Raw genomic sequence first — 26,669 nt, forward strand, 5'->3', positions numbered from 1 at the left:
CACACACACACACACACACACACAAAGCTAAAAATTTGACTAAACTTAAAATTAAAATATAAAAATAAAAGGTAATTCAAAATATTGATCAAAAACTAACTAAATAAATAAATAAACCCTCAAACTAAAACAAATGTCGAGAAACACAAAAAATATTGATCAATACTAATAAAAATGCCAAACACACACACACACACACTCAACAAAGCTAAAAATTTGACTAAACTTAAACTTAAAATATACAAATAAAAGGTAATTCAAAATATTGATCAAAAACGAACTAAATAAATAAACCCTCAAACTAAAAAAACTGTTGAGAAACACAAAAAATATTGATCAATACTATACGATACTAAAATGTAACACTGGTCCAAATGAATCCCATATGCAAAAATAAATAAATAAATACTGATGAGAAACACATGCACAAAAAAAAGACAAATATTTCAACTAAAATGAAAATGAAAACATAAAATATAAAATAAATTACAAATGTAAAAATATAAATTAATAAATTCAAAATATGAATAAAAACTAACATAGTATCCCAGCGATACCAAAAATAACACTGGTCCAAAGGAATCCTATATGCAAAATGACATCTCTCACATCAGAGTTTTATCTGAACATTTTTCACCAATATCTGCTAGAGGCGTTGGCTTTTCAGGCCCTTCCAATAACAGCCATCTTTAAAGTACTCACCTCCTGACCTCCAGCATCTTTGCCGACTCACTCAAAATGATTCTTGCAGAGTGATGTTTGGGTGGGTGCGTATGCGAGTGTGTGTGGTGTAGTTAATGTGAAAACAAAAGGCTATTGGTCAGCTGTTGAAAAGATTAGTAGCCAGAGCCCTCCCTGCTGAATATAAAGCAACTTTGAGGTGGGAGACCCATCAACAGACATTTCAGTCCAGACTGAGCACCCCTTACCAAATTATTAATTCCTGCCTTAAACGGGACTTTTGTTTGCATTTCACTTTAACAGAACGTGGGAAAATGGGCAATATGGCAACAGAGATCGTTGCCTTCCTTCTCACCATATCCGGATGGATTCTGATCTCCTCCACGCTCCCGACTGACTACTGGAAAGTGTCCTCAGTGGACGGGACAGTCATCACCACGGCAACCTTTTGGTCCAATCTCTGGAAGACGTGCGTTACGGATTCAACCGGAGTCTCCAACTGCAAGGACTTTCCTTCTATGCTTGCACTGGATGGTACTTTATTGCTTTTTTTCAAACATTTGTTGACTTTTTGTTTCTTGTCTGAGTAAATGGTCTGAGTGTGTGTGTGTGTGTGTGTGTGTTTATGAGAATTGCTGATCTTTTGTCGGTCCTTTTTCCTACCTCCAGAAAGTGCAGCTGTCTAATTGTTCGGAAACAGAGTAGCATGGTGTTGGATTGCCCTAATGCTGTTTTGGCAGAAGCTTCCACAACACAAACCGAAGCCAAACCGATCACTTGAACATTTAAACAGGGAGTTCATTGTGATAAAGTTGCGCTTGATGCATGCTGACACCAGTTTGAGAATGCAATAAAGATGCAAGTCACTATTTTAGTGCTAAAAGAGATGCAAAATGATTCTCAAACTCTATTTCCCTGATTTATTACAAGTAGTAGGAAAATAGGGTTTAATAACCATGCATTGGTTTAATTACGTCTGAATGACTCGCCCACAAACAGAAGGAAGATTTAAGGAATGCAGAGACACAGAAAACTTGTTCCCTCAGGGTGCCGTGCAAAAGCAGTTTAAACAGGTGAAGGATGCAATTGAATCATTTTAATGTATAATTGTCATGTCTCTACATGGCCATACATATTTGTGGTGTGACCTCCCTGACAGTTAACTAGAGAGTTTAATGGAAGATGCTACATTCATTTAAAGGTATTATGCACTATTAGCAGCATTAAACAGAATTCCAAATAGAACTAAATTTGCACTTCGTCCCAGTGAAAAAAATGCTAGGGTGTTGCTAAGGTTTTTTTTTGTGGTTGTTAGCATGTTGCTATGTGGTTATTAAGGTATTCTGGGTAGTTCAGGTGTGTGAATGTGAATCTATGGGATTTTTTGCACACTGCTTTGGATCTTCTGCCAGATGAAAATGATAAGTCTGATCGCTTAAAAGTAGCATCATAACATAAATAAGATATTACTGAAGGTGCAAAAATGACTTGTGTTGGTCCCAGTAGTAATACGTTGAAAATGATGAAGCAATCCATAATATTTTGGCATGTATGTCATTTTTCCAGCAAAATGTATTTTAATAATAAATAAATATAATAAATGTAACATTTTTGACTGTCTTGGAGTTCACTGTATAATTATAGTAATTCTATAACTTCCCGCTTCTTTGTAAAGAAAATGTTATTATAAAAAAAAAAATCTAAAATACTATATATATATATATATATATATATATACAGTGGATAGCTCAACATGCATTTGCTGCTGCCGTAAAGCAATCCGCTCTTTTCGTGGCATTTCGTACCTGCTCACCAAACTTACATACTCCCAGAACAGACGTTTTGGCGGGAGCATGGGAAAGAAACTGAAACCAGAAACTATATTTTTTAATTCTAATGGTCAGAGAGCAGGTTGGCGAAAAAACAAACAAATGAACAAATAAAAAACTGACAAACATTATAAATAGAAAAAAAAAAGATAAAAAAATGACATTTTAAATATGCTGTCTAATCAGTGTTATTTGAGTATTATCATTATATATATAAAATGTATATTTTAAAATGTGGACATTATCCAGTAATTTTATGGACATTTCCATTAACCTTAAAACACAACACAATGAAGAGCAAAATTCAAAATACAGGTAAAACACCTGTAAAAAATAAATATGGAAAATTCCTTCACATTAATAATACAGTATGTGCCCTATTTTTACATATATATATATATATATATATATATATAATAGTGTATAGCTTTTGTTTGTTTTTATTTCAGTGTTAATTTTAAATAATTTTATTACTATTTCAACTTATTTTTTACTGTTAGTTGCCAAGGCAACATTTTTTTAGGTTTAAAGTTTTCCAAGTTTAAATTTTTCACTTATTTTTATTTTATTTTAGCTTTAGCTTTAAACACCAAAATGGTTTTTAATAGTTTTACTTAACAATACCAACAATGGCTGTAATGGGTTGAAATCATTCTCCTCTCTGACAGGGAGTACTCCTACAACGGCGCCACGTCCTTCATATCAACACGAACCAAGATCACAAAGATGGGCAGAAACCCAGAGACTCCTCAGAAAGACCCTCCAGAACAGAGCTTCTCTGGCAGGCAGTTTGGGAGGAATGCATATGTTTGACTGTAAAACTGAAAATAATAACAAGTGAAGTCCAACAAGCATACACTGTATAAAGCCAACTATCAAACAAATCCTTGAATGGAGAACATGAGATCACGTTGCTTAAGGCTGCTTTCATCATTTGAGGCATTGAGAAGACTGCACAGAGGTAAATGTTATATATTATAAATATATATCCTATCTGAGTAAATCAGAGATTTCTATTTTCAGAGGTTATTTTGATGAGACATGCCTATAAACAATATATTGCAACATAGAATTTTTTGTCAGGAAAACACATATTGCCTAAGAGACCTCAAGCAAGCTTTCCAGGTCTGCCACTGTGATAGAATTGCCAGATTTCTTCACTTGGGACTTTGAATGAAGTCAGGTGAACCGATGACAGAGAAGACAGGGAGAACAGCTGCGCTCCACTGACCACAGGAACAAGCTGTCTCGATTCGGAAATTGAGTCGGAGCTCACATATTGCTCTGGTCCTGGAGTCTCTCTTCACCTCCTGATCAGTGGAAACTCTAGACTCTGACCCCGGTTTTTAGCGCTTCCGTGGGCCACTGCAGGCTGGCAGAATCTTCTTGATTCTTCCTTAAACAAGTGTTCAGTGTCCCTGTGCTTTTTATAAGAAGGTTTTAAAGTATTTTATGACATAATAAAGTGCATCATTGTCATTTTGTCTTGGACTGTGCTTCAAAATTTGGGGGATTTGTATTCATCCAGACACCACAGAAAAATGAACATTTACATACACCGCAAAGACTGCATTAAATCGATCAAAAGTGTAGACATGTTACAAACGTTTCTATTTCAAATAATTGCTGTTCTTTTGAACTTTCTGTTCATCAAAGAATAATGATAAATAATGTATCCCGGTTTGCACAAAAATGCTAAGCAGCACAACTGTTAATAATAATGAAGAGAACATCCCTCCCAAAACAATACGGGATGCAACAATAATAATGCACCAAATCAGCATTGATTTCTTAAGGATCATATGACACTGAAGACTGGAGTAATGACTGCTAAAAATTAAGATTTGCATCAAAGGAATTAATTACATTTTTTAAATTTCACAATATTACTGTTTTACTGTATTTTTAAACAGATAAATCTGCCTTGGTGAGCATAAAAGACTTCAAAAACAGGGAAAAAAACAACAACAACACAAACCATTTTATATCTATAGGGGCTTTGTTGTGTTTTCATATATATATATATATGTGTGTGTGTGTGTGTGTGTGTATATTTAATTATTAAATTTTATTTATTTATTCTATTATTTTATTTTAATTTAAGCAAATAATTTTATTTGCTCACTATAGACTTTGACTTTTTTGACTTTTTAGAACTAACCAGTAGACTGTAATGGTCCTGCAAAGGTTTCATTTCCTTTATACTCCATAATTAATGATTTTATTTGTATTCTTTTGATTTGGGGGTTAAATGTGACCTGGACATGTTCTTCACAGGTTTTGTGAAAATCTTTTCTGCACATCTTTTAAAATTGCAGTTAGCAATTTACTATGTGGGCGTTACTGTATGGTTGCTTACTAAGTTTCCGTTATATATTCTGATCTTAGGACATGGCTGGGTCACTTCTTCAATTCAAATTTATGGGATTTTCACCAGTTTTTCTGTTTGATTTCATCGAAAAGAAATGATACAGCTTCCTCACTCAAGGCTACGTAAAATTTGAGGTATCATTCATGTCTGTACTAGAAATAGTGAAGGAGAATTTATGCACCAAATCTGAATACTTGGGCTTACAGATTTGTTCAAATTTCAAATTTAGCAAGTACTACAAATAAACAACTTGACCTTCAGCAGGAGTGACTGAATGCAAAAAATGGCCAGCAGAGGGCATCATGGTCTTGTTTTAGACAAACAAGAAAGGACATCTCTTACTATCCCTGCCACTGAAGATAAAGAGTCTTAGTAAGAGGTGAGACACTATTTCTAAAGAGACATTCAGACAATGGCTGAGACTCTTTCAGCAAACAAAGGCGAAATTCAAATTCCAGTCCTGGCTTCATTAGATGAAATGCCATACAATACCATACCCTAGCCTCCCCGGCCATACCCCAGTTGTTCATCGCCATACCACTGCAAGCAAGACCTACTAAACCTGACCAAAGTTCATAACGCAACATCAAACGCCGGCTCTGGGACATTACCACACACACACACACACACACACACACACACCTGATAACACTGTCTTAATTAAGTCGATCGAACACACATGCACATACTCAAACACACACACTTTTATGAAATTAATAATGCTATGAACCCTGAGGTTATTATCTGGAAAAATAAAGGCCCTTTTGAAAACGGCCCTGAACGGTACCTATGCACCCTCCAGTGAAAAAGAAGTGCACTTAACTGTATTGAATGCACACTTATGGTGTACTTGAAATTTTAAAAGTATATTTTTTTAAAACTGCACTTGCAGATAAAACATTAATGAAAAAAGGGCCACTAAGTGTACTTACAAAGAATATACTTTCATGTAGCACACTTAAATACCCTTTTAAAAACCGCACTTTGTAATAATGTCACATTAAAAGTTTTACTTTAAGTATATTTTTCAAATCATTATGTTTTAATAATCTTTTGTCGTGCTTTAAAGAAGTACACTTATCTTGATGTGTTGACTAAGCACATGTAAAGTACTTGAATATACACTCTCAGAAATTAAGGTACAAAAGCTGTCACTGGGGTGGTACCTTTTCAAAAGGTACACTTTTGTGCCTATTAGGTTCTAATATGTACACTTTAAGTACTAATATGTATCTTTAAGGTACCAAACTGAACCCATTAGGTACAAACATGTACCTTTTGAAGAAGTACCGCCCCAGTGACAGCTTTATTTCTGAGAGTGTAATTTAACTGTGGTTTGTTATTAAATATTTATTTTAAAGTTAATATATTTACTAAAATGCAGCTTCATCATTACAAATGTGCAATTACAAACCTATTTTAAATATAAGACATACAGGTTTCAATAGAAACTAGATAAAAAAGTTTGTAGACAAATGTTGAAGTTGGCTTGAAAAAGCCGACCCAGAGAGTTTGAAGTAGTTTTAAAAGCTTGAAATTTGAAGGTTTTCAGTTTGAAACAGTTAAGTTTTAATTTAGTATTTTAAAAGGTAAAAAACAGCTAAAACCAGCTGGTTCATCAAAAAACAAATCAAAAACAAAAAACAGCTAATACCAACTGATTTAGGAAAAACCAGCTAAAAACAGCTGATTTAAAAAAAACAAAACAAAAAACCACTTGATTTAGAAAAAAAAGCTAAAAACCAGATAAAACCAGCGGATTTAGCTAAAAAATAAAAAAATAAATAAACCAAGATAATTTTACAAAAAAAAACAAAAAAACATGTTGCAAGCATGATTTAATATGTTGATAATATGGTGCTTGCATGTTACAGCTGAAACCAGCTGGTTCATAAAAAAACAGCTAAAACCAGTTAAAGCCAGCTGATTTAGCAAAAAAATAAGAGGCTAAATACCAGCTCAAACCAGTTGGTTTAGCTCAAAAAAAGAAAAAGAAAAAAAAACAGCCAAAACCAGCTGATTTAGCAATTTAGCAATAATAACAATAAAACAGCTTCAAATCCAGCTAAAAGCAGTCAATTTAGCAAAAAAATAAAAAATAAAAAAAGCCAACAGATTTAGCTAAAGCTAAATTAGCTATTAAGCTAAAAAAAACCCCCAGCTAAAACCAGTTAAAACGAGCTAAAACCAAGCCAACTTAATTTTAGTTGACCATAAATGCTGTCATTACTTTCGGCAGACAGTAACCATATTTCAAACACAATAGAAATAATTATGAAATTACATATAAAGACGTACTTTAGTCCTACTTAAATGGGGCAAAAAGCACTCTAAATGGCATTTAATTAAAATTTAAATTATAACACATTTGGATTTAATTGCAATTAGCATGCAATTAAGTGCTGAAAACATTCAATTCAGTTCGAACTTAAGTATATTCTTTTAAAGTATATCATTTACATAAGTACACTTTTTAAAAGTGTGCTAAAGTGTACTTTTCCCACAAAGCCCTGTGCTGTGCTGTGCTATGTTATATTAAATATAAATGCAAATAATGACGAATAAGGAGTTTAAAACTAGACGGCTGGCCTGCATGTAGCGTGTCCTCAATGGGAAGTTTATATATATGAAATATGAGCTGAGAACTGAGGTAAGCGTTCTCTCTGTCCTCCAGAAACTTAAAAACAAGGCCCTGGGAACATAGAGAGTCATACATTCACATCAGCATAAAAAGAAGCGAGTTTAGTGGCCAGTCCTTGGCAGAGCAGGCTAACAGATTCTTAGGAAGAAACAGTTTAACGGATCATGAACTGACATGCTGATACTGCAAAAAACAGAGAAAGAGATGCTGGAAGTGACAACGTTTTGATAAAAAAGAAAGACTACAAAATAATAATAATAACTTGGAAGTGGTGAATAGAGTGTGAACCAGAGCAAAGATGAAGATCCGTGCTGTGCAGATCTGGGGCTTCCTGTTAGCGGTTCTGGGCTGGATCTTTGTCGCCTGCTCCATGGCCATGGAGGGCTGGAAGATCTCCTCTATCGGAGGGCAAGGTGGGAGCGCTGTCATAAAAGTGGGCTGGTACTGGTCCAGTCTGTGGAGGGCCTGCTTCACAGATTCCTCTTCCACATCTAACTGCTACGACTTCCCCGTGCTGTGGTCCGTGGAAGGTAAGGACATGATTAAAGTCTTTGAATGTACATGGGTCAAAGACGTTAAGATGTCCGCATCAAAAGAAATTTACAAAAGTGATTTTATGTCCATAGAAAGCACATCAAATGTAAGTAAAGTGTCTACTTTTAAGGTTTCAAATAAGTTTTTGGAGGATAAAATGTCAAAATTTGGTTGAAATAATGTTACATTGTCATTCAGTGTAACATAATATTTATGTCAAAATTCAAACAACATGCTTATTCTGACGTGTACATATTAAAATATATAAAAGAATAAGGGAGCATATTAAATTGTATTGTGTTTTAAATGAGTAAGAAATTCTTACTGACAACTGGGCAAAACCTAGGATAGTGGCAAACTTAAAAAATGTAAAATTACAACTAATTAGTATTAGGGGTGAAAGTAGTCTTTTAATATGTCATAAATTGATTTTTGTTGTAAATATGCCTGACAAGATTGTTACACTGAATGACATTTTAGTGGGTCTCTTCTGTAAATCAGGGGAAAAATGTATGATATTTATTTTTTGCTCAGCAAAACAAAAACAAAATTGTAATTAAATTAAACGGAAAACTTTTTAATTTTGGGGGGGAAAAACAACAACAATTTAAAGCAGTATTACACTTATTGTTTTTATGCTTAAACCCTTTTTCGTCTTTTTTGACCCACGTTTAATTGTTATAATTAAAGAAAGAGACTAAATAAATTCATTTGTTAAACAGTTTACATCCCAAAGCTCTCAAGTAGGTTAAAAATAAAGGTTGTTTATTGGCATCTATGGTTCCACAAAGAACCTTTCAACACAATAATAAGGGTTCCAAAAGTTTTTTTTTTTTTTTTTTGCAGTGATGCCGATGCCATTTTTGGTTCCCCAAAAAACCTTTCAGTGAACAGTTTTTTAGTGTGAAGAGCACTGCAGTAATCTAAAGAAGCTTTTTTCCACTATTAGGAACCTTTGGTTGTCATTTTAATGTTTTCTTGTCAGGAGTGTGTCTTACACACATGACCCTTTTGAAGTTCAGGTGCTGCAGAACCCAGCCTTGCGTTTGCCTAGTGTGTGTGAGAGAGTTTGGTGAGTGTGCGACCATTGAAGAAACATTTTGGGTTCCTCTGAAAAAAACTTTCAGTGAACAGTTCTTAAAAGAACAATTTTTTTTCTTAGTGTGAAAATCATTTTAATAATCTAAAGAAACTTTTTCTACTATAAAAAATATTGTTTCATGGAAAGGTTACAAGGATGTTAAAGGTTCTTGGAACCATCAATGCCACAAAAGAACCTTGATTTTTAACCCTTTGGTGCTGCCCGCGTGGCGGTCAAATATGTCAGATTTTTTCCCCACTATATTTTAGTTTGATAATGTTTTTATTTTATATTTGTGACCCTGTCTGTGAAATCCAGGCTAAAGTCTCAAAATCTAATTATGAGATAACAAGCATCAAAGTTTGATTTCAACCATTAATTTCACTATGATTTCAATCTTTGACATGGCCTTACTCAGTCAATATTAAAGATATAAAGGTTATATTTTCACAGAATGTTCTACACCTTTATGAAGGATAATTTTATGTAGAAAACAGTAAATCACAAAAAAAAGACTTTAGCTGGGTTTTCACAGGAAGGGTCACGTTTTGTATTTTAGTACTAAATTATATATATATATAGAATAGTTATGATCCACTTATTACCTCTTAACAACTTTTTGAGCATAGACCTGAAAATGAAATTTACAACTTAAACGTAAATCTTGAATGCTCACTTACGTTTGGTCTCTTTTTAAAGAAGACTTGGCAGATTATTGCTGAAGTGAAAAAAGTAAAAAAAGAAAGAAAAGTGAAACAAAAAAAGTTCTACAAGTTTAAATTATAATGCAGCACAAAAATATTATTTTTTATAATATAATATTATTATTTATAATATTATATTTATCATATATAATTTATATGAAATATACATTTTCCAAAAATTAAAACTGCATGAAAATCAAAGGCATAAATCTAAACTAATTGTGTTCCAAATTTGAGGTTGATATTTAAAAAAAAAAAAGTAGCTAAAAAAAAGGTAAGATTTTGTTTGGGCACAGTACCAAGCGTTTCCTCTAGATGAAATTCCCTTCCCATTCATTTCGGTCAAAAATGACTGAACAGGACCAGAGGGTTAAGAGTGCATTGCACAAAGGGTTCTTTATAGTAAAAAAAAAAAAAGTTCTTTACATTATTAAAATGTTCACTGAACATTAACACTGAACACTAAGAACTGTTCACTGAAAGGTTATTTGGGGAACCAAAGTGGTTTTTCTATGGACAGACAGATAGACAGATAATACATTCTTTGGATCTTGGATGTTCAGGTTATCTTCAGATCGTGAGGGCTCTGCTCATGTCTGGGATGGGTGTTGGAGTGCTGGCCTTTATCCTGAGTCTCGTGGGAATGGAATGCACTTACATCGGAGGAAAAGACAAAGAGAAGAACCGATCTGTGTTCACAGGAGGCATCTGTCACGTAACAAGTGGTACATTTCTTCATACTATACAGCAGACCCATTGTAAATGAAGCTTGCACGTGTGTCTTACTGCGTCTGTTCTCTAAGGTATGCTGGCTGCCTCTGGTTATGCACTTTATGCTCAGCATGTTTCTGCAGAGTACTTCAACCCCAGATTTGATGGATTGGAGTAAGTATATGAAGAATTTTTATTTATTTATTTATTTTTATAGAAGGATGTCTCCATGGAATAAAAAAATAAAAAAGGTAACTGCGACTGAGAAAAAAAGTCAGGATAGCGAGATATAAACAAGATATAAAATTGCGAGAAATAGTAGTGAAGTAGTGAAATGTAAACTCTAAGATTATAATTCTAAGAAGAATTTGTCTCCATGGAATAAAAAAATAAAAAAGGTAACTGCGAAAAAGTCAGGATAGCGAGATATAAACAAGATATAAAATTGCGAGAAATAGTAGTGAAGTAGTGAAATGTAAACTCTAAGATTATAATTCTAAGAAGAAGAAAAAAAAACCTCAGAATTGCAAGAAAAAAAGAGAATTTTTCTTGCAATTCTGACTTTTTTCCCTCAGAAATACAAGAAAAAAAATCCTAATTGCGAGATAAAAAGCCGCAATTACCTTTTCTCCATGGTGGAAATGGGCTTCCATTGTTTTACTGTACAATGTAGATCCCGTGCAGATAACAGAAAAAAATCCATAGAATTAACTGTGCAAATAAAACAGTGTTTTCAGTATTTCATATATTGTGTTTGTAATATATTTCTTTTTTTTTTGTTAAATACGTCAATGTTTCAGATTTGAATTGGGAACTCCCTTGTTCCTTGGATGGTCAGGATGTGCTTTTCAGATCACTGGAGGGATTTTCTTCCTAGTTTCAGTCTGCAGGCTCTGGTCTCAGACATACAGCAGGTAAGTGTGCAACGTCAGAGTAACGGAAACCTTCTGGTGCGGCATTTTACAGTTTGCTCTTTTACAGTGGCACAGCTAAAAATATTATGCATTTTTTTCATTGAACCCAAGAGGAGAATTTTGAAGAAACTTCACACAGCTCTATCCCACTCAACAAGCCCAAGATTCAAAAGCACAGAACAGCACCTTAAAAGTATCATAAAAATCCATACGACTTGTGCGTAATATTCCAAATATACATGAAATCTTAATGTGATGAACAGATCGAAATTTGCTCTCATATTATAGTCACGATTGTGCTCAAATTGAAAAAACATTGTGCCTCATTGCATCATTTATGCCAATGATTCTCACATGTCTAGAAGAATGTAGCACTCCAATTTGCAACACTTCCCACTCCGGGGAGACTTTTTGTTAATAATGACCTTTTTTTTTTAGGTCTCAAAATATAGTGGTTCTCATTCACTAATAACTGTGTGGATTTTGTATTTATACACACAGGAGAACTTCTCACAATTTGTTTTTCGTGATTCACAGCACCTCCTTCTAATGTTAATAAATTGGAGTATTCTTAGTGAGCGACCATGTAAGGTCAGTTATTTGCATAAAACATGACCAATCCACCAATTGTGCTTTCCGCACAACCTTTCATCACTCTCAGCAAACATACCACACTCTATAAAGTCAGCAAGCAAAATCCTCTAGCAATTCCTTTTTTTTTTTTTGTACATCTTAGAATAAGGTAACATTCACATGATAACAATACTAAAAATGTTAAATGTACTGTTTTGCGTACAGACTACATAGTTGTCAAATCAATCCTCATTCACACAAATCCATGCAAACAACTAAAAATGTTGTATTATGCATGCCAGGCCAATAGTTGGCGATGTCACTTTGTAAAGAAACACTACGCACCTCCGCACATACCTTTAGACTGAACACATAATATACATGTGCATGATGTCACCATTTTCACAAATGTGTGCTTTTGTAGTTTACACAAACAATAAATATTGTTTTCAAAAACTTGCACTTTGAAACCCATTTTCAAAAGTTGATGTGTAACTGTCATATAAACGCCCCCTAAAATTTAGTACTAAAGTTGGTGAATCATGATTTATTTGTGAAAATGCTTGTACATGGATTTCACGCACAAATTTGTGCATATGCACGTTTAGTGCCATACTTTAATCATTCCCTGATTGCACACATACATCTCAGAGACGTCTATTTGAAGTGCATGTTTACATCTGCAAGATGTATTTTGTTTGCTCATCGGCAATAAGTCTCTAGGACGTTTCCTGTCAGATGTCAAATAGACATTTAGAAAATGTCTTTAAGATGATTATGATTTAGAATGTATTTATGTATGTACAGTAAAACTGACATCTTAAAGATGTTTATCAGATGTTTGTACACAGCAGATGCTTTCAAGATGAAGTGATCTTCAACAGACATCTTGCAGACATATGTGTGCTATCTGGGTTGGTTTGGTATGGACTATTGTTGCATGGAAAAGAGCTATAGGGAAGATAACATTAAAGTCCGTGTAAAGGCAATTCAGAGAATTGTTTCTAAACAGTATAAATGTGACCCTGGACCACAAAACCAGTCTTAAGTCGCTGGGGTATATTTGTAGCAATAGCGGAGAGCTTATTTATTCAGCTTTCGGATGATATATTCATCTCAATTTCGAAAAATTGACACTTAAAGGGTTAGTTCACCCAAAAATGAAAATTTGGCTGCGTTACAGAAGCAGTTCCGGGAGCATGACATATGAGTTCAGCGTTGCGCATGTGCCGGTGCGTCTCGTGAAAACCAACGTTTGTTTACAGGATCAAAGGAAGCAAAGTTTCCTTACTTTAGCAAAGGAAAACCAGTCTCCTCTTGGCTTATATCGAAATCCTCTGACATTCTTCTTTACAAATCTTCGTTTTGTACTTCTAATTAGTGACCGTTGTTTTGTTTTGATCTCTCCGCTGCATTTCCGCGTGCGTCACTTCTGAGCGGCGCATGTGCAGCGCTGATCTCATACGTCATCCGCTACAGGAGGCCTTTGTTCACCCCCCGGAGCCGTGTGAGACACTTTTATTTTATGGATGGGTGCTTTTTATTTAACTTCTTTTGGACTGAAGCAACGCAACACCCACTGACTGCAATGATAGAGCTTGAAAGATCAAAGACAATTTTTATTCAGCTTTCGGATGATATAACTCCGACTGGATTCGTCTGAAAGAAGAAAGTCATATACACCTAGGATGACTCGGGGCTGAGTAAAACGCTGCATAATTTTCATTTTTGGGTGAACTAACCCTTTAAGACTGGTTTTGTGGTCCAGGGTCACATATGTTAGAAATGTATTGCTGAAAACACGTTACAAAGACTGTGAACTATGTAGTACTGAATTGTGGAGTTAGATCATTAAACAGTTTTTCACCATTTTGTGTTCAGGATTTTTTGGGGTGAGTGGGCGTGGTTTCAGTGCCGACAGCAGACCCAGCGTTTGAGAGAAGAGAATACAGTTTATTTTTTCAGAATTTTGATAACTCATTTTATTTACTTGGTGTTTTTTTTTTAATCATTCAAATTTGGCTGGGTGGTTAATAACATTTTGCTGTGGTCTGACAAACTCAGAACACATATTTCATATTGCTTTACTCGGACTTTAAACTTTTGGTCTGAATGATTAATTTAATATGTACTTCCTAAAATGTTTGTCCTCAGTGCACCAGTTCTCAGCGTTCCTGTTGTGGAGAGCAATGCCTTGCGTTCCTCTCACACAAATATTTCCATCATATCTGAACTCTCCACAAAATCCAACGGATCAGCCATATCTGAGCTCTCCTCGAAGTCTGAAACATCATCTCTGTCAAATGTGCCATCGAAGAGCACACGTATCTCAAGAACTGGACGTCCCTCAAGATCCAGACGCTCTGATAAATCAAGAGGCTCTATCAAATCAGACGTATCACGATCAGTGAGCTCCTCACAGTCCTCAAGGATCAGCAGATCACATTTAAACAACAAGAAAGTGTCCTCTCCATCTGGAGGCACTACACATGACTTCATCAAGAACTCCTACCTCTGAAACACTGAGCTTGGATTATTGGACCTGGTTATGAAAAAACACAATGGATCTGGAAATGACTTGTTAAACAAAACTAAGATGTTCAGTGTCGCTCTTTCATTAGCTCGTAACAAAACACCCCTAGTGGACAACTGGACAGTGTTACTACAAATCTCAAGGAACTCTCCAAATCAAATGCATGGATTTTTGTAAAATGAACTGAAAATTGTTAAACGAGATTCTGTGATCAATTTGTGCAAAAATGTAAATTACTAATGATTATTTATTGATGGATTCATTATTTGAGAAAAGTAGATTGCATGTTAGATATAAAGAGCGTAACCAGTGTTGGGGAAAGTTACTTTTAAAAGTAATGCATTACAATATTGCGTTACTCCATAAAAAAGTAACTAATTACGTTACTTAGTTACTTTTTAGTTCACTTTTTTGCAAATTTATCTTGTAGCCAGATATTCGGCTAAATGTGTCTAAAATATCCAAGATTGGGGGCAGAGAGGTAGCGGGGTTTGAAATAAATAATAAAAGGTCATCGGCATATAGAGAAAGTTTGTGAGCTAATCCATGACGTTTAATTCCCTCAAAGCCATTGTGGCTACGAAGCCAGATAGCTAAAGGTTCTATAGCTAGATTAAAAAGTAAGGGAGACAGGGGACAGCCGTGTCGTGTCCCACGTTGAAGAGAAAAAGAAGGTGACTGCATACCATTAGTGTGTACAGAAGCTATAGGGGAAGAATAAAGAAGTCTAATCCAAGAGATAAAGCTAGAATCAAACCCAAACTTTTCCAGAATGAAAAACAAATAACCCCATTCCACCCTATCGAAGGCCTTCTCGGCATCTAGGGACACAATAATTTCAGGTGAGTCAGATGGAGGAGAAAAGAGAATGTTGAGAAGCCTCTGGGTATTAAAAAAAGAGTGTCTCCCTGGGGTGAAGCCTGTCTGATCATGAACAATTAAAGTGGGTAGAACACGTTCAAGGCGGAGACATAGAACTTTGGCCAGAATTTTGAAATCTACGTTCAACAATGATATTGGTCTATAACTACTGCATGAGGTGGGATCCTTATCCTTCTTAAGGAGCAAAGAAATAGAAGCCTCGGATAGTGTAGGGGGAAGGTGACCCGCTTTAAAGGAATCATTATAAAGTTTTACTAATCTAGGAACTTTAAATTGGGAGCGAAAGCCTTATAAAATTCAACAGTAAAGCCATCAGGGCCTGGAGATTTTCCCGACTGCATGGATGTAATCGCCACTTTTTGAACTACAGTAACATCTGATTTCTCTCAACATGTGGACAGGAGAGCTGTCAATCAATAAATTGAAAAAAAAAAAGTAACTTGCGTTACTTATTTGAAAAAGTAACTCAGATATTCTCTTGTAAATTAAAAAGTAATGCGTTACTTTACTAGTTACTTGAAAAAAGTAATCTGATTACGTAACTCGCGTTACTTGTAATATATTACCCCCAACACTGAGCGTAACTGCTGAAATGTGGAACAACAGTTTGTGCTTTGTCAGATATATTTTTCTTCACAATTTAATTTTATGTTCAGTGGAACCGATGTAATAAAACAATGCAAGATGACAATAAAACATTTTAAGACGTCTTAAAGACATTTTAAACATAGCAATACATTTTTGTGTGGATTGTGAGTTTGTTTGAACCTGATAATAACATTATTTTTTTGTCGATGTTCCATCTGCAACTTGTAGCTAAACTTTTGTGGTTGCTTAGGTTATTTTAAAATGTTTTTGAAACACATGCTAATATGTAAAAAAAAAAATCATACTTTTTAAGAAAACAAACTTTTCTAACTTTCTCTACTTTCTAACTTTTTTGAGACCAAACAGAATATTAATTATAAATTAAATTAAATTAAGTAATAACTTATTTTATATGTTTAACAAAACAAAATGAAAAACTTTTCAACCCTGGAACTACCAGAGTTGTGAATCACTGACCTGAAGGATTTAAAACTTTTATGTTGTAAAAGTCTAACTACGTTAACTCAACTTTAATTTCTTCTATTTGTCTGTGCAATGCGAGTATAGAGAGGTCTAGGAGTCTTATCATTATCAATAGAGCCATAGTGACAAGATTCTTGGCAACTGCTGTCCATTTTCTAATTTGAATAACAGGGTTATTATTGTTAACTAAAACTAAAACTATTAAAACATTTTTGTTAATTGAAGTTAAGCTGAGATAAAATAAAATATACTTATTAGATGAAAAAGTAAACGAAAAATAGAAATGTTGCCTTGGTGACCAAATAAATACAAAAATTATTAACTGGAAATAAATAAAAACTAAAACTGAAATAAAAATAAATTAAACCTAAATAGTAATTACAAAAAAAAGAACAAAATCTAATAAAATGACAACAACTCATTACACAAATATAACTGAAAAATATAAATAAAATACAAAATTCTATTTCAAAATATCAAAACTATAAATAAAACTAAAATAACACTTGAATCGTGCAGTTTCACTGGCTTTGTCTCCATTTTGCAAGTATTTCCTTTATATACATAAACAATATGAGTTTCACTGTTCGTGCCGCTCTACAGCAATCATCACGTATAGCTTACACCTTACATGACATATGAGCCTGCAAAGAGGATAAATATCCGATTTAAGAAGAACATACGGTTACACTTTATTTCGATCGTCCACTTTAGACATTCTATTAACTATAAGTAACTTTGTAACTACATGTCAACTACATGTCAACTAATTCTCATTAATTTGCAACTACATGTCTACTAACTCTCAGAGTAGACTGTTAGGGTAGGTTTAGGGTTAGTAGAATGTTGACAAAGAAAGTGTTAGAAGACATTAAGCAGACAGTCTACTAATACTCTACTAACTGCTAGTTGACATGTAGTTGCAAAGTTACTTACTGTTAATAGAATGTCTAAAGTGGACTATTGAAATAAAGTGTTACCGAACATACTTCACCATATGATAATATTATATCTAATAGCCAGTCAATGTTCTTTCAAAGACAATAAACAGGTCCTGCACTATTTAGTTCTGTACTATTTTTCTGTGGCCATGAATGAAACCTTAAATCTTTTACTTTTCTGAACTATCAGCCTTAAGATTTCTGCCCTGGAAGATGATATAATAGGTGATAACTTCCCATCTTTTTCATATATTGTTTCATTTTGATTCATAACCTATTGAATACACTTTTAGTTGGTCAATGACCTGGTGACACCTGGTTGTCAGATTCAGAGATCGGACAGACCTCATGGAATGTGAAACTGCTTATGAGGTGTTTTACCAGTTTGAAGCTGCAATATGCCGAAGAAAGCATGCACTGTGGATGCAGATACCAAAACAAGAGAAAGCTGTCCTCCAAGGACACACACCACCATGTCATTTTATTCCATGTTGGCTTGAAACTTCACAGCAGTTCAGGAACTCTCTTTCCAAAGGTCTTTCCACTTCTCTTCCGTTCATCAGTCGTATGCAGCTGGCAGCATGAGGCAGCGAACAGTGGTGATGTATGTGGAGATCTGTCTGGATGGACTGTGTCTCAGACACCACAGGAGTATCTGACTGTAAATACTTCCCCTCCATGATGGACCTGTCTGGTAAGGAATCACTGTTGAAACTGAGACAATGTGTCATGATTTGGTGAAAAAAATTTTTTTAAATGAAAGGCTCATGGTTCTTATGAGAAAAAGAATACATTATTCGATAAATATGTTCAGTGAGGCCAAATACATTTTTAGTAAAACTTTATTTTTGTTTTTTTATGCTTGTTTTTGTTTTGAATATCGTATTTCCAAATCTAAAATGATGCTTTTATTTAAAAATTAAAACTTCACTATAGATATACACACTACTGTTCAAAAGTATGGGGACAGTAAGATATTTTTTATTGTGACAGTAAAGAAATTCATATTGTTACAAAAGATTTCTATTTCAAATAAATGCTGTTCTATTGATCTTTCGATTCAAAGAATTCTGAAAAAAGTATCACGTTTTCCACAAAAATATTAAGCAGCACAGCCGTTTCAAATCCTGAAAGTTCATCTTTGCCATCAAAGGAATAAATTACATATTAAAATAGAATTTCAATAACATTTTAAAATATATAAAAATAGAAACGTTATATTAATTTGGAATAATATTTCACAATAATAATGTTTTACTGTTTTTGATCAAACATATGCAACCTAGGTGATGCATATACTATTTATTTTATTATTTATATACTGAGGTTTCTCATTCAGGAGATTATGGAAGTTTGTTCCTGCCACAAGATAAAAACATTTTTTTTTTAAGTAAATTGTGACTTTTTATCTCAGCATTCAGACTTTTTTCTCACAATTCTTCAGAATTACAAGATATACACTTAGAATTTTGAGGGGGCGGCAGAATTTTTGAAAGATTTTGAAATATTTTAGAAAAAGTAAAAAAAATACTATTTTTAGAAAATAGTCCTCTGAATTGTGAGATACAATCATAATTCACTTTTAAATGTTTTTTTAATCCAGTGGCGGAAACAAAGAAAAGTCACTTTTTAAATTTGATTTCTTTGGCGGAAATGGGCTTCTATATGAGATGCTTTTCATGCGTCTCTCTGGTTGTTAGTTTTCCTCCATGTATGCCGGGCCCTGGCTGTCGTCTCTGTGATCTTTGGCTTCTGGGGGGCTGTTCTTGCCCTCATTGGGATGAAATGTACCAAAATCGGAGGCTCTGAGCTTGCCAATGCCAGAGTTACATTCGCAGCAGCACTGACATACATGGCATCCAGTACAATTCTTTCTTCATGAGCATTTTTGCATAAAGCATAAATTGAGTATCATAAACCGATGTGTTGCTGTATCTGTTTTGCAGGTTTCTGTGGTATGATAGTGTACTCCTGGTGGGGAAATAAAATGCGTTCAGACTTTGTGGATCCATATTACTTGGAACAGAAGTATGTAATGTATTTTAAAATAGTCACACATTTATAATTAATTCAGTAATAATAATATATAAAAGTGCTTAAAGGTGAGGTATGCCGTTTCTGCGCTAGTGTCACCTAGAGGAATTACAAAAAAAATAAAAAATACGCCCCTTATGCCCTTACGATTATTATTACCCATACAATATCTACCTTTTTATCTGGGGCTTGACAGTAAACAGCTAAAAACATGTAGCAAGTTTAGCTTACCTGTTATGAAGAAACTTCATGAGTTTGTTGTCTCAACTGAAACTCAAACATTTCTTAAAATTCCTCCATCTTGTAAAAGCACTGCCAGTGTTTACCCTTGTTTTCCCCAGTTGCCTGTCTCATTTTGGTAAGTCCAGTTTTGGTTTTCACTTCTGTAGCCGAGTTTCTTTTCCCATAACGTTTTCCCTATGGTCTCTCCCGTTGCGTTGAACGGCAAGAACGCTTATGGAGAAACTCCTATTTACTCTGAAGCCTGATTTGTTCACGTTCGTGTAGCTGCACGAACAAATATGGCGCTTCAGCCCGCCAAAACGATCGGCTCTGAGCGCCATTCGACAGAATTTTTTTCTTCAGCATGAAGATCATCCCCTCACTGGACTCTAAAGCAAGGAGCTCGAAGCTTGCTACTCGCCGTAGAAGAGCCCCGGCAGGCGGGAAGATGCTACTCTTCAGCGCCTTTTCTACTGCGGCGATCACAAATCATTTTAGCCAAAAGCCTTGTGTCTCCCAGCCAGCAGGTATTCTGCCTTTTATTGTTTCGTCCCAGATGTGGGCCTAAGTCGCGCTGGAACACTCACAATTGGTCGTTCCAATTCTGGCTCAAAGCCTGTGAACCATTCTACGCTTGGTGCTTGATGATGGTGGTTTTTCTAGCCCTAAAAACCTTCCTGCCAGCCTTAAGAGGGCACCAAGTCCTGGTCCACTCGGATAACATGACGTGGTAGCCTTTATAAATCACCAAGGCAGTGTCAGGTCATGCTCCCTTTACAGGATGGTGAGACGCCTACTCCTATGGCACAGTACAACCTGCTCTCACTGAGGGCAGTTCACGTGAGGGCACACTCCACCAGAGGAATGGCCTCCTCCTGGGCTAGGTCCAACGGACTTTCAAATTGGTAATATCTGTGCGGCAGCCAGCTGGTCTTCCCCATATACCTTTGCCAGATTTTATAACTTGGACATCCATGCTCTTCAGACATGGATTTTGTCTGCTTAATTTACCTAATCCCCTACATTAGTGGAGAAGGTCTTGTATGTAGACCCCAGCCTGGTGGGTCTCATGATTGGCACATGCGTTTTAGGAGCCCTCATTACTGGGAGCTCCGGGGGCTGGGCTTGAAGATCGGCTACAGTAGCCACACCCTGAACCCTCGCTTTTGGTTGAGCTGGAAGAGATTGACTTACCAGAACAGACCGCTCTAAATGTTTTGATATTGCCTGGGAGACTTTACATTTTTAGGGGGAGATAAGAATGTATTTTGACATAAAAATCTTAGAAACCTTACCCTTAAGGTTTTCATTTTCCTCAGGTTGAGCTCGGTGCAGCTCTCTTCATCGGTTGGGGAGGTTCGTGTCTGGTTATATGTGGAAGTGCAGTCATGTGGTATTTCTCTGCAAGAATGTCATTCCCACGAAGGTCTGGCCCATCGCACTGTATTACTATCAATATTGAACAGCTGCTTACTAGCTGCTTACTACTATATAAGCCAGTAACTTTGTTTTGGTAAGCCTTTTTCTGCAAGCCTCTGAAAAAACGAGCGTGTCTGATTTCACTCCCTTAGTGACGTTGCAAAGGGATCTCATTATAATATTACTGCCCCTTAATCTGTAAGTTTCATGGCGAAAGTTTGAGCAAAACATGCCAACTGTTCTGTCTTTGGCTGCACAGACGAGCACAGAACACTATTTAGAGTCCCAGCCTCAGAGGAGACAAGAGAGCAGTGGATTTATTGATTTATTGTATATTGCTCCTGCCACACAGATCTAAAATAAACATGTGATTTATTTCCAGGCTGTTTACCTTCACAGACATAACCGACTGTTTTTGTAGCTCATGTGTGTTTTTAACGTAAACTTGTGTGTGAATGAGAACTTAGTTTAGTACTCACATGCTGTGACAGCTGCTTTCTGTCCGTGTGCTTCGGATGCGTGCGCTCAGAAAACCTTACATCATAAGTTTAAACTAATATGGTTTAAAACGCATGATTTCAGCGCGATAAACATGATAATCAGAACCTAAACACTAAACAGATGTTTTAGCAGGTCCGAGCTGTAGTGGTGTAGCTCTATTCTGGAAAAGGGGGTGGGGAGCAGCAGCTCATTTGCATTTAAAGAGAAAGGCACGAAAAACAGCGTGTTTCTGCTTCTACTCAAAATAGGCATTTTCAAAATTATATAATAAATGATCTGTGGAGTATTTTGAGCTGAAACTTCACAGACACATTCTGGGGACACCAGAGACTTATATTACATATTGTAAAAAGGGGCATAATATGTCTCCTTTAAAAAACTTTTGAATGGTAGTGTACTGTGTGTTTTCAATATTTTTTGCATTTCTTCAGCTTTACCAAGAAACCCAGAAGACCCCCAACTTACATGACAGCACGAACTAGACAGACGTACATGCTGCCGGGCTCGTCCAGACCCACAACATTCATCATCCCTCCTTCACACCAATCATACAGAGTGAACAGAGAAAATAGAGAGAGTAGAGGGAGGAGAGGAACACAAGAAAGCCAGTTTCAAAGAACTGTCAGGCCCCTCATAGACTCAACCGTGTAACCCAACGTTTAAAGACATAATTTAGAAACAATTTCAATGCTTGTTGTCTCTATCTATTGCGATATAGCAGGATGCTTGTCACAGAACTTACATATTGTTGCTGTTTTGTTGGTTTGATTGCTTCTATTGTCCTCATTTGTAAATCGCTTTGGATAAAAGTGTCTGTTAATGATTAAATGTAAATGCTTGTATGTCCAAAACAAAGAATCTTTGAAGTGTTTGAAAAAGTGAATTTAATAAATCAGTATTTTACACGTTACATAAACTATCAAAAAATAGGAGGCAATCATTTTAAAGTGCAACATCCCTTGGCTGTTCCTTAGTATTAGGTGTACTTGTACCTTTATATTTCATATAAAGTACCTTTAACACTGTTAATATTAAACTGTTTTTGCACCGCTGTCCCTGAATAATCACTAAGCCTGAGCTACAACAGATACTGGATATAAGGTATATTAACTTGATTAACTTTGGTATTGCTCTGCTGCATTTTATTATATCTCATCTGAATCATCCCAGTCGCTGACGCTCACTAAACTGCTCTTGAGAGTGCTGCCGGTTCCTGCATCTGTGAGGCCTGAAAAACACAAAGAAAGAAATCAGAATCACAGTTATCAACAGGTGTTGAGCTAAACAGTTACTGCTTATAAGTGTGGGGGTCACAAAACAATTTCAAATGTGAAAAACACAAAGAAAGAAATCAGAATCACAGTTATCAACAGGTGTTGAGCTAAAGAGTTACTGCTTATAAGTGTGGGGGTCACAAAACAATTTCAAATGTCTTTGTACTAAAATATAAAAAGTAATAGTAACGTATTAATTAAATTATTTAAACTATAAAAGAAAATATCTAAATCTGTATGACAATGGTTTGGACAATATGTACTTTTCAGATTAAATGAAAAAAGCACAGCAGCTTTTTTGCAAGCAATCGGAGTTTCTAAGATGTAAATCATTTATGGCCATGATTTCTCATTAGCAAAATATTATTATTTAACTATGAATTCTATGTACTTGGCTTCTGTCCTTTGCCCGTCGATGAGCCCCACACACTCGTGCTGGTGTCCAGACTCTTGTCCAAGCTCTTCTTGACGGGTACGGGACATTGGCTGGGTTTGGTTACAGCGGGCACATCCTCCAGAGAGGAGATATCCCAGTCATCATCGTCATCATCTTCATCTGTGTACTGAAAGCAACAGGACAGAACAACGACCCATTACAAATCTACTATAGAGATAAAACGAACTAATTTAGGAAGTAAGATATGCAAAAATAAAAATCTTTATGGAATTATAGTCTGCTCATCCAATCAGTTGACAGTTTTTATTTCATTTTGATTTCAGTTTTAGTTTTAGTTCTTTTGTACATGTTAAACTACATAGAAATGAGAAATGTTGCCTTTTCAACTAGCTGAAATATAGTAACTTTAAGTTTTTATATTTTATTTTGTTTCAGTTAACATTTATTTTACTTAAAGTAACACATTTTTTTATTTTTATGATTTATAGTTTTAAAATAACTATATACAGTATAATAACCCACTACTCCAGTCTTCAGTATCACATGATACTTCAGAAATCATCCTAATATACTTGCTGCTCAAGAAACATTTCTTATTATTATTAAATTTGAAAACTTTATATTTTTTCTGGAAAAAAAAACACCTGAATTAAAAAAAAAAAACATTTATAATATTATAAATGTCTTTACTGCTACTTTTGATCAATTTAATGCATCCTTGCTGAATGAAAATATTAATTTCTTAAAAACAATTTTGAGCAGTAGTCTAAATCTACAATATTTACTACAGTTATGCTGATGAGCTACATTACCTGAGTGAATAAGTGTTTACTGTAATTTTTATTAATAATAAATGTTATTATTTATCACTCCTTAGCATGCAGCTTCTCAATAAGAATTTAATTAAATGCCAAAGTACTTTAATAAATGTTGAAATTTTCCACCTGTTCTCTGTTGTGGTAGATTTCAATGTCGCATTTATTTACCTTTGCATATTGTTTATCTGTTTAAAGGAGCAGGTCTCACCTCTAGCTCTTTCTTTGCGTCTTGCTTTATAGTTTTGACAGCTGTTGGCTTTTCAAGCAATGTATTAACGCCCCCTGCTGGTTTCTTTGGGCCTCGTGCTTCCAGCTGTTTTTCAAGGCTTTTGCCAAGAGCTTTGACTTTACCTACAGAAAAACACACACACAATACAAATATACAACAAATGTGTAAAATTTTGATTTCCAAATGCAATACAACTACTCCACACCCTCCTGACATTAGAAGCGAGTCTTACTGTGAGTAATCTTCTCCACGTTTCCATTCTGGTCAGTGTGTTTGTGCAGCTTTGAGAGGTTGAGCTCCTGCATCTCGCTGCCGTCGGTCCACTCGCTGTCGCTCTCGCTCAGAGCCGTAACGTCCGTTCTGTCCGCACTGATCACAGGAGCAGCGGAGCGCACGGCAAGAGCGGGAGGGGTCGAGCGCTGCTGTGTTTTAGCAGTCTGGGCTTTGACTGTGGTGCTGTTGACCAGGGCAGATTTCTTCTGTGTTTGAGGGGATTCTTCTTCAGACGATTCCTCTTCCTCAGATGATTCTTCATCAGAGCTGAATGGAGGAGTTCTGCAGGTGAGATGCAATATGCACATGTTCATACAACCCAGAAAAGGGCACTGAACCAAATATCAAAAACTGATAAAGTGATAACATAATAAAATCAGTGATCATTTAAGCCAAAGTGATGAACAACAAACAAAATAAAGTTAACAGGAAACTGCTTTTGCGGAGCACACTTCATGTCTGTAATGCGACGTATTTCTGATTGAAACTTGATTGTCAGTGTTTTAAAATTAAAATACAAATTTAAAGTAAAAATAATGAACAATTATGCTGATTAAAATAAACATTTACTGAAAAAAAAAAAAAATCATTTCATGTTTCATTTCATATGTTTAATTTCATGTAGTTTCTAGCATTAGGCAACATTTTTATTTAGTTTAAGTTGAAGTACTAAAATTATTAAAATGATTAAAATTATAAAAATTAAAACAAAAATATAAATCACTAAAAACTAAATAGGCACATTTAAAAGAACAAAAACTAATTAAACATTGAGAAAAAAAGTGTACAAAAAACTAATAAAAAACAAAATTGCTAAAACTTTAACTAAAATGAAAATGAAAACAGAAAATATAAAAATAAATCAAATTAAAAATATTATAAATAGTATAACAGTATATTAATGACACTAAACTAATACTGTTGATTGAAAATAAATAAATAAATATATAAATATATGCCCTACCAGCCTTGGTTATGTCAACAAAAAACAATTAAATGATAATAAAAACAATAATTAAAAAAATTAATATATTATAAGGATATAAATAGAGTCTATTTAAAATTTTTTTTTTTCTTTATTGTAATTTTGTTAAAATTTTTTAAGTAATTTATCTGAAGATAAAACCACAGTAAATGTTGCTGTACCTGTGATGCTGTAGCGGTGTGGAGGTCTTGGGCAGGGTGCTGGTTCTGCTGCGTGGAGTTGGTTGTGGGGTGTGCTGCTGTTTAGGAGCAGGGCCCGACACCACTCGAGTTACTGTAGATGGAAAACTGCTGGATCTGGGTCTGGACTGAATCACTGCAATAAGACAAAAATGAGCTCTACTGTCTGCATGAGCCTTCTAAGGCAGCATCCTGACTGAAATGAAACTCATTCATGTCACAGAAACATGTGATCCATGCGAGGAACAAAATATCAACAAAAATACAAAGCACTTACAAAAACTGGGTGAAACATTGCATTTTTTAAATAATAAATGTTTTAGATATTTGCTTTTATTCATTTTTATTTCAGTTTTAGCTTCAGTTCAAATTCAAGTTAAACGAAGCAACAATTAGAAATGTTGTCTTGGCAACTAGCTGAATTAAAATAATTTGAAGTATTTTGTTTTATTCAATAATCATTTAAGTAACAAAAAATGTTTTTAATGGTTTTAGTTTTAGTTAATGATAATGAACCTGTTGGGAATAGACATAAAACAAATATATTTTCTCAGCCTCGAAACTGCGAAGCCAAATCCTAACCTTGTTCATGTTGTTTAAGTTTGGCTGGCTGCTCCATGTTCCTCTCCTTTACTCTCTGCTCCAGTTTATGGCTGATCTCTTTCAGAGCCCTCCGATACACTGGATCCTCTTCCTGTCTCTTCTGACGATCAGTGATAACCTGGGTCATGGTGTTCTTATATAGTCCTTTAGAGAGACCACTGACTCCCTGAACAACACGATAGATGCTGAGGTTACCATGGCTTCCTAATTGCAGTCCAACTGTATAATATATATGCTATAACTATATGCTATTTATTTATATATATATA

The 26,669-nt window shown here is 35.0% G+C and overlaps 3 protein-coding genes across 3 annotated transcripts in view; 2 read left to right on the forward strand and 1 right to left on the reverse strand.

The window, feature by feature from the left end:
* Positions 1-22,293, forward strand: part of LOC107713083 (claudin-10-like) — a 29,320-nt gene extending 7,027 nt beyond the window's left edge. The window contains exons 3-7 of the mRNA XM_016518503.1: positions 985-1,215; positions 19,167-19,328; positions 19,413-19,498; positions 21,042-21,148; positions 22,074-22,293. Of these exons, the coding sequence (XP_016373989.1) occupies positions 996-1,215; positions 19,167-19,328; positions 19,413-19,498; positions 21,042-21,148; positions 22,074-22,293 (795 nt within the window). The 5' untranslated portion in view covers positions 985-995. The remainder of the gene's footprint in view (positions 1-984; positions 1,216-19,166; positions 19,329-19,412; positions 19,499-21,041; positions 21,149-22,073) is intronic.
* Positions 7,821-14,557, forward strand: cldn10e (claudin 10e). Its single transcript, XM_016518549.1, has 5 exons — positions 7,821-8,052; positions 10,405-10,566; positions 10,645-10,726; positions 11,353-11,466; positions 14,194-14,557. The coding sequence occupies exons 1-5, from the start codon at positions 7,821-7,823 to the stop codon at positions 14,555-14,557; spliced, it is 954 nt and encodes a 317-aa protein (XP_016374035.1).
* Positions 22,294-22,546: 253 nt separating the features above from the next.
* The window catches only part of dzip1 (DAZ interacting zinc finger protein 1), a 20,457-nt gene continuing 16,334 nt past the window's right edge, over positions 22,547-26,669 (reverse strand). The window contains exons 14-18 of the mRNA XM_016518550.1: positions 25,780-25,933; positions 24,593-24,915; positions 24,340-24,482; positions 23,308-23,479; positions 22,547-22,870 (exon numbers count right to left, since the gene is read on the reverse strand). Coding sequence (XP_016374036.1) covers positions 22,788-22,870; positions 23,308-23,479; positions 24,340-24,482; positions 24,593-24,915; positions 25,780-25,933 — 875 coding nt within the window. The 3' untranslated portion in view covers positions 22,547-22,787. The remainder of the gene's footprint in view (positions 22,871-23,307; positions 23,480-24,339; positions 24,483-24,592; positions 24,916-25,779; positions 25,934-26,669) is intronic.

The sequence above is a fragment of the Sinocyclocheilus rhinocerous genome, unplaced genomic scaffold (genome assembly GCF_001515625.1).
Source record: "Sinocyclocheilus rhinocerous isolate Xijiao unplaced genomic scaffold, SAMN03320098_v1.1 scaffold1982, whole genome shotgun sequence".
NCBI classification, from domain to species: Eukaryota; Metazoa; Chordata; class Actinopteri; order Cypriniformes; family Cyprinidae; genus Sinocyclocheilus; species Sinocyclocheilus rhinocerous.

What these genes read in the sequence shown, in the direction of transcription:
- cldn10e (XM_016518549.1), top strand. Translation starts at nt 7,821, where the DNA reads ATGAAGATCCGTGCTGTGCAGATCTGGGGCTTCCTGTTAGCGGTTCTG. An exon ending in CGTGCTGTGGTCCGTGGAAG is followed by an intron (nt 8,053 to 10,404) that starts GTAAGGACATGA and finishes TTGGATGTTCAG; the next exon opens with GTTATCTTCAGATCGTGAGG. An exon ending in TGGTCTCAGACATACAGCAG is followed by an intron (nt 11,467 to 14,193) that starts GTAAGTGTGCAA and finishes GTTTGTCCTCAG; the next exon opens with TGCACCAGTTCTCAGCGTTC.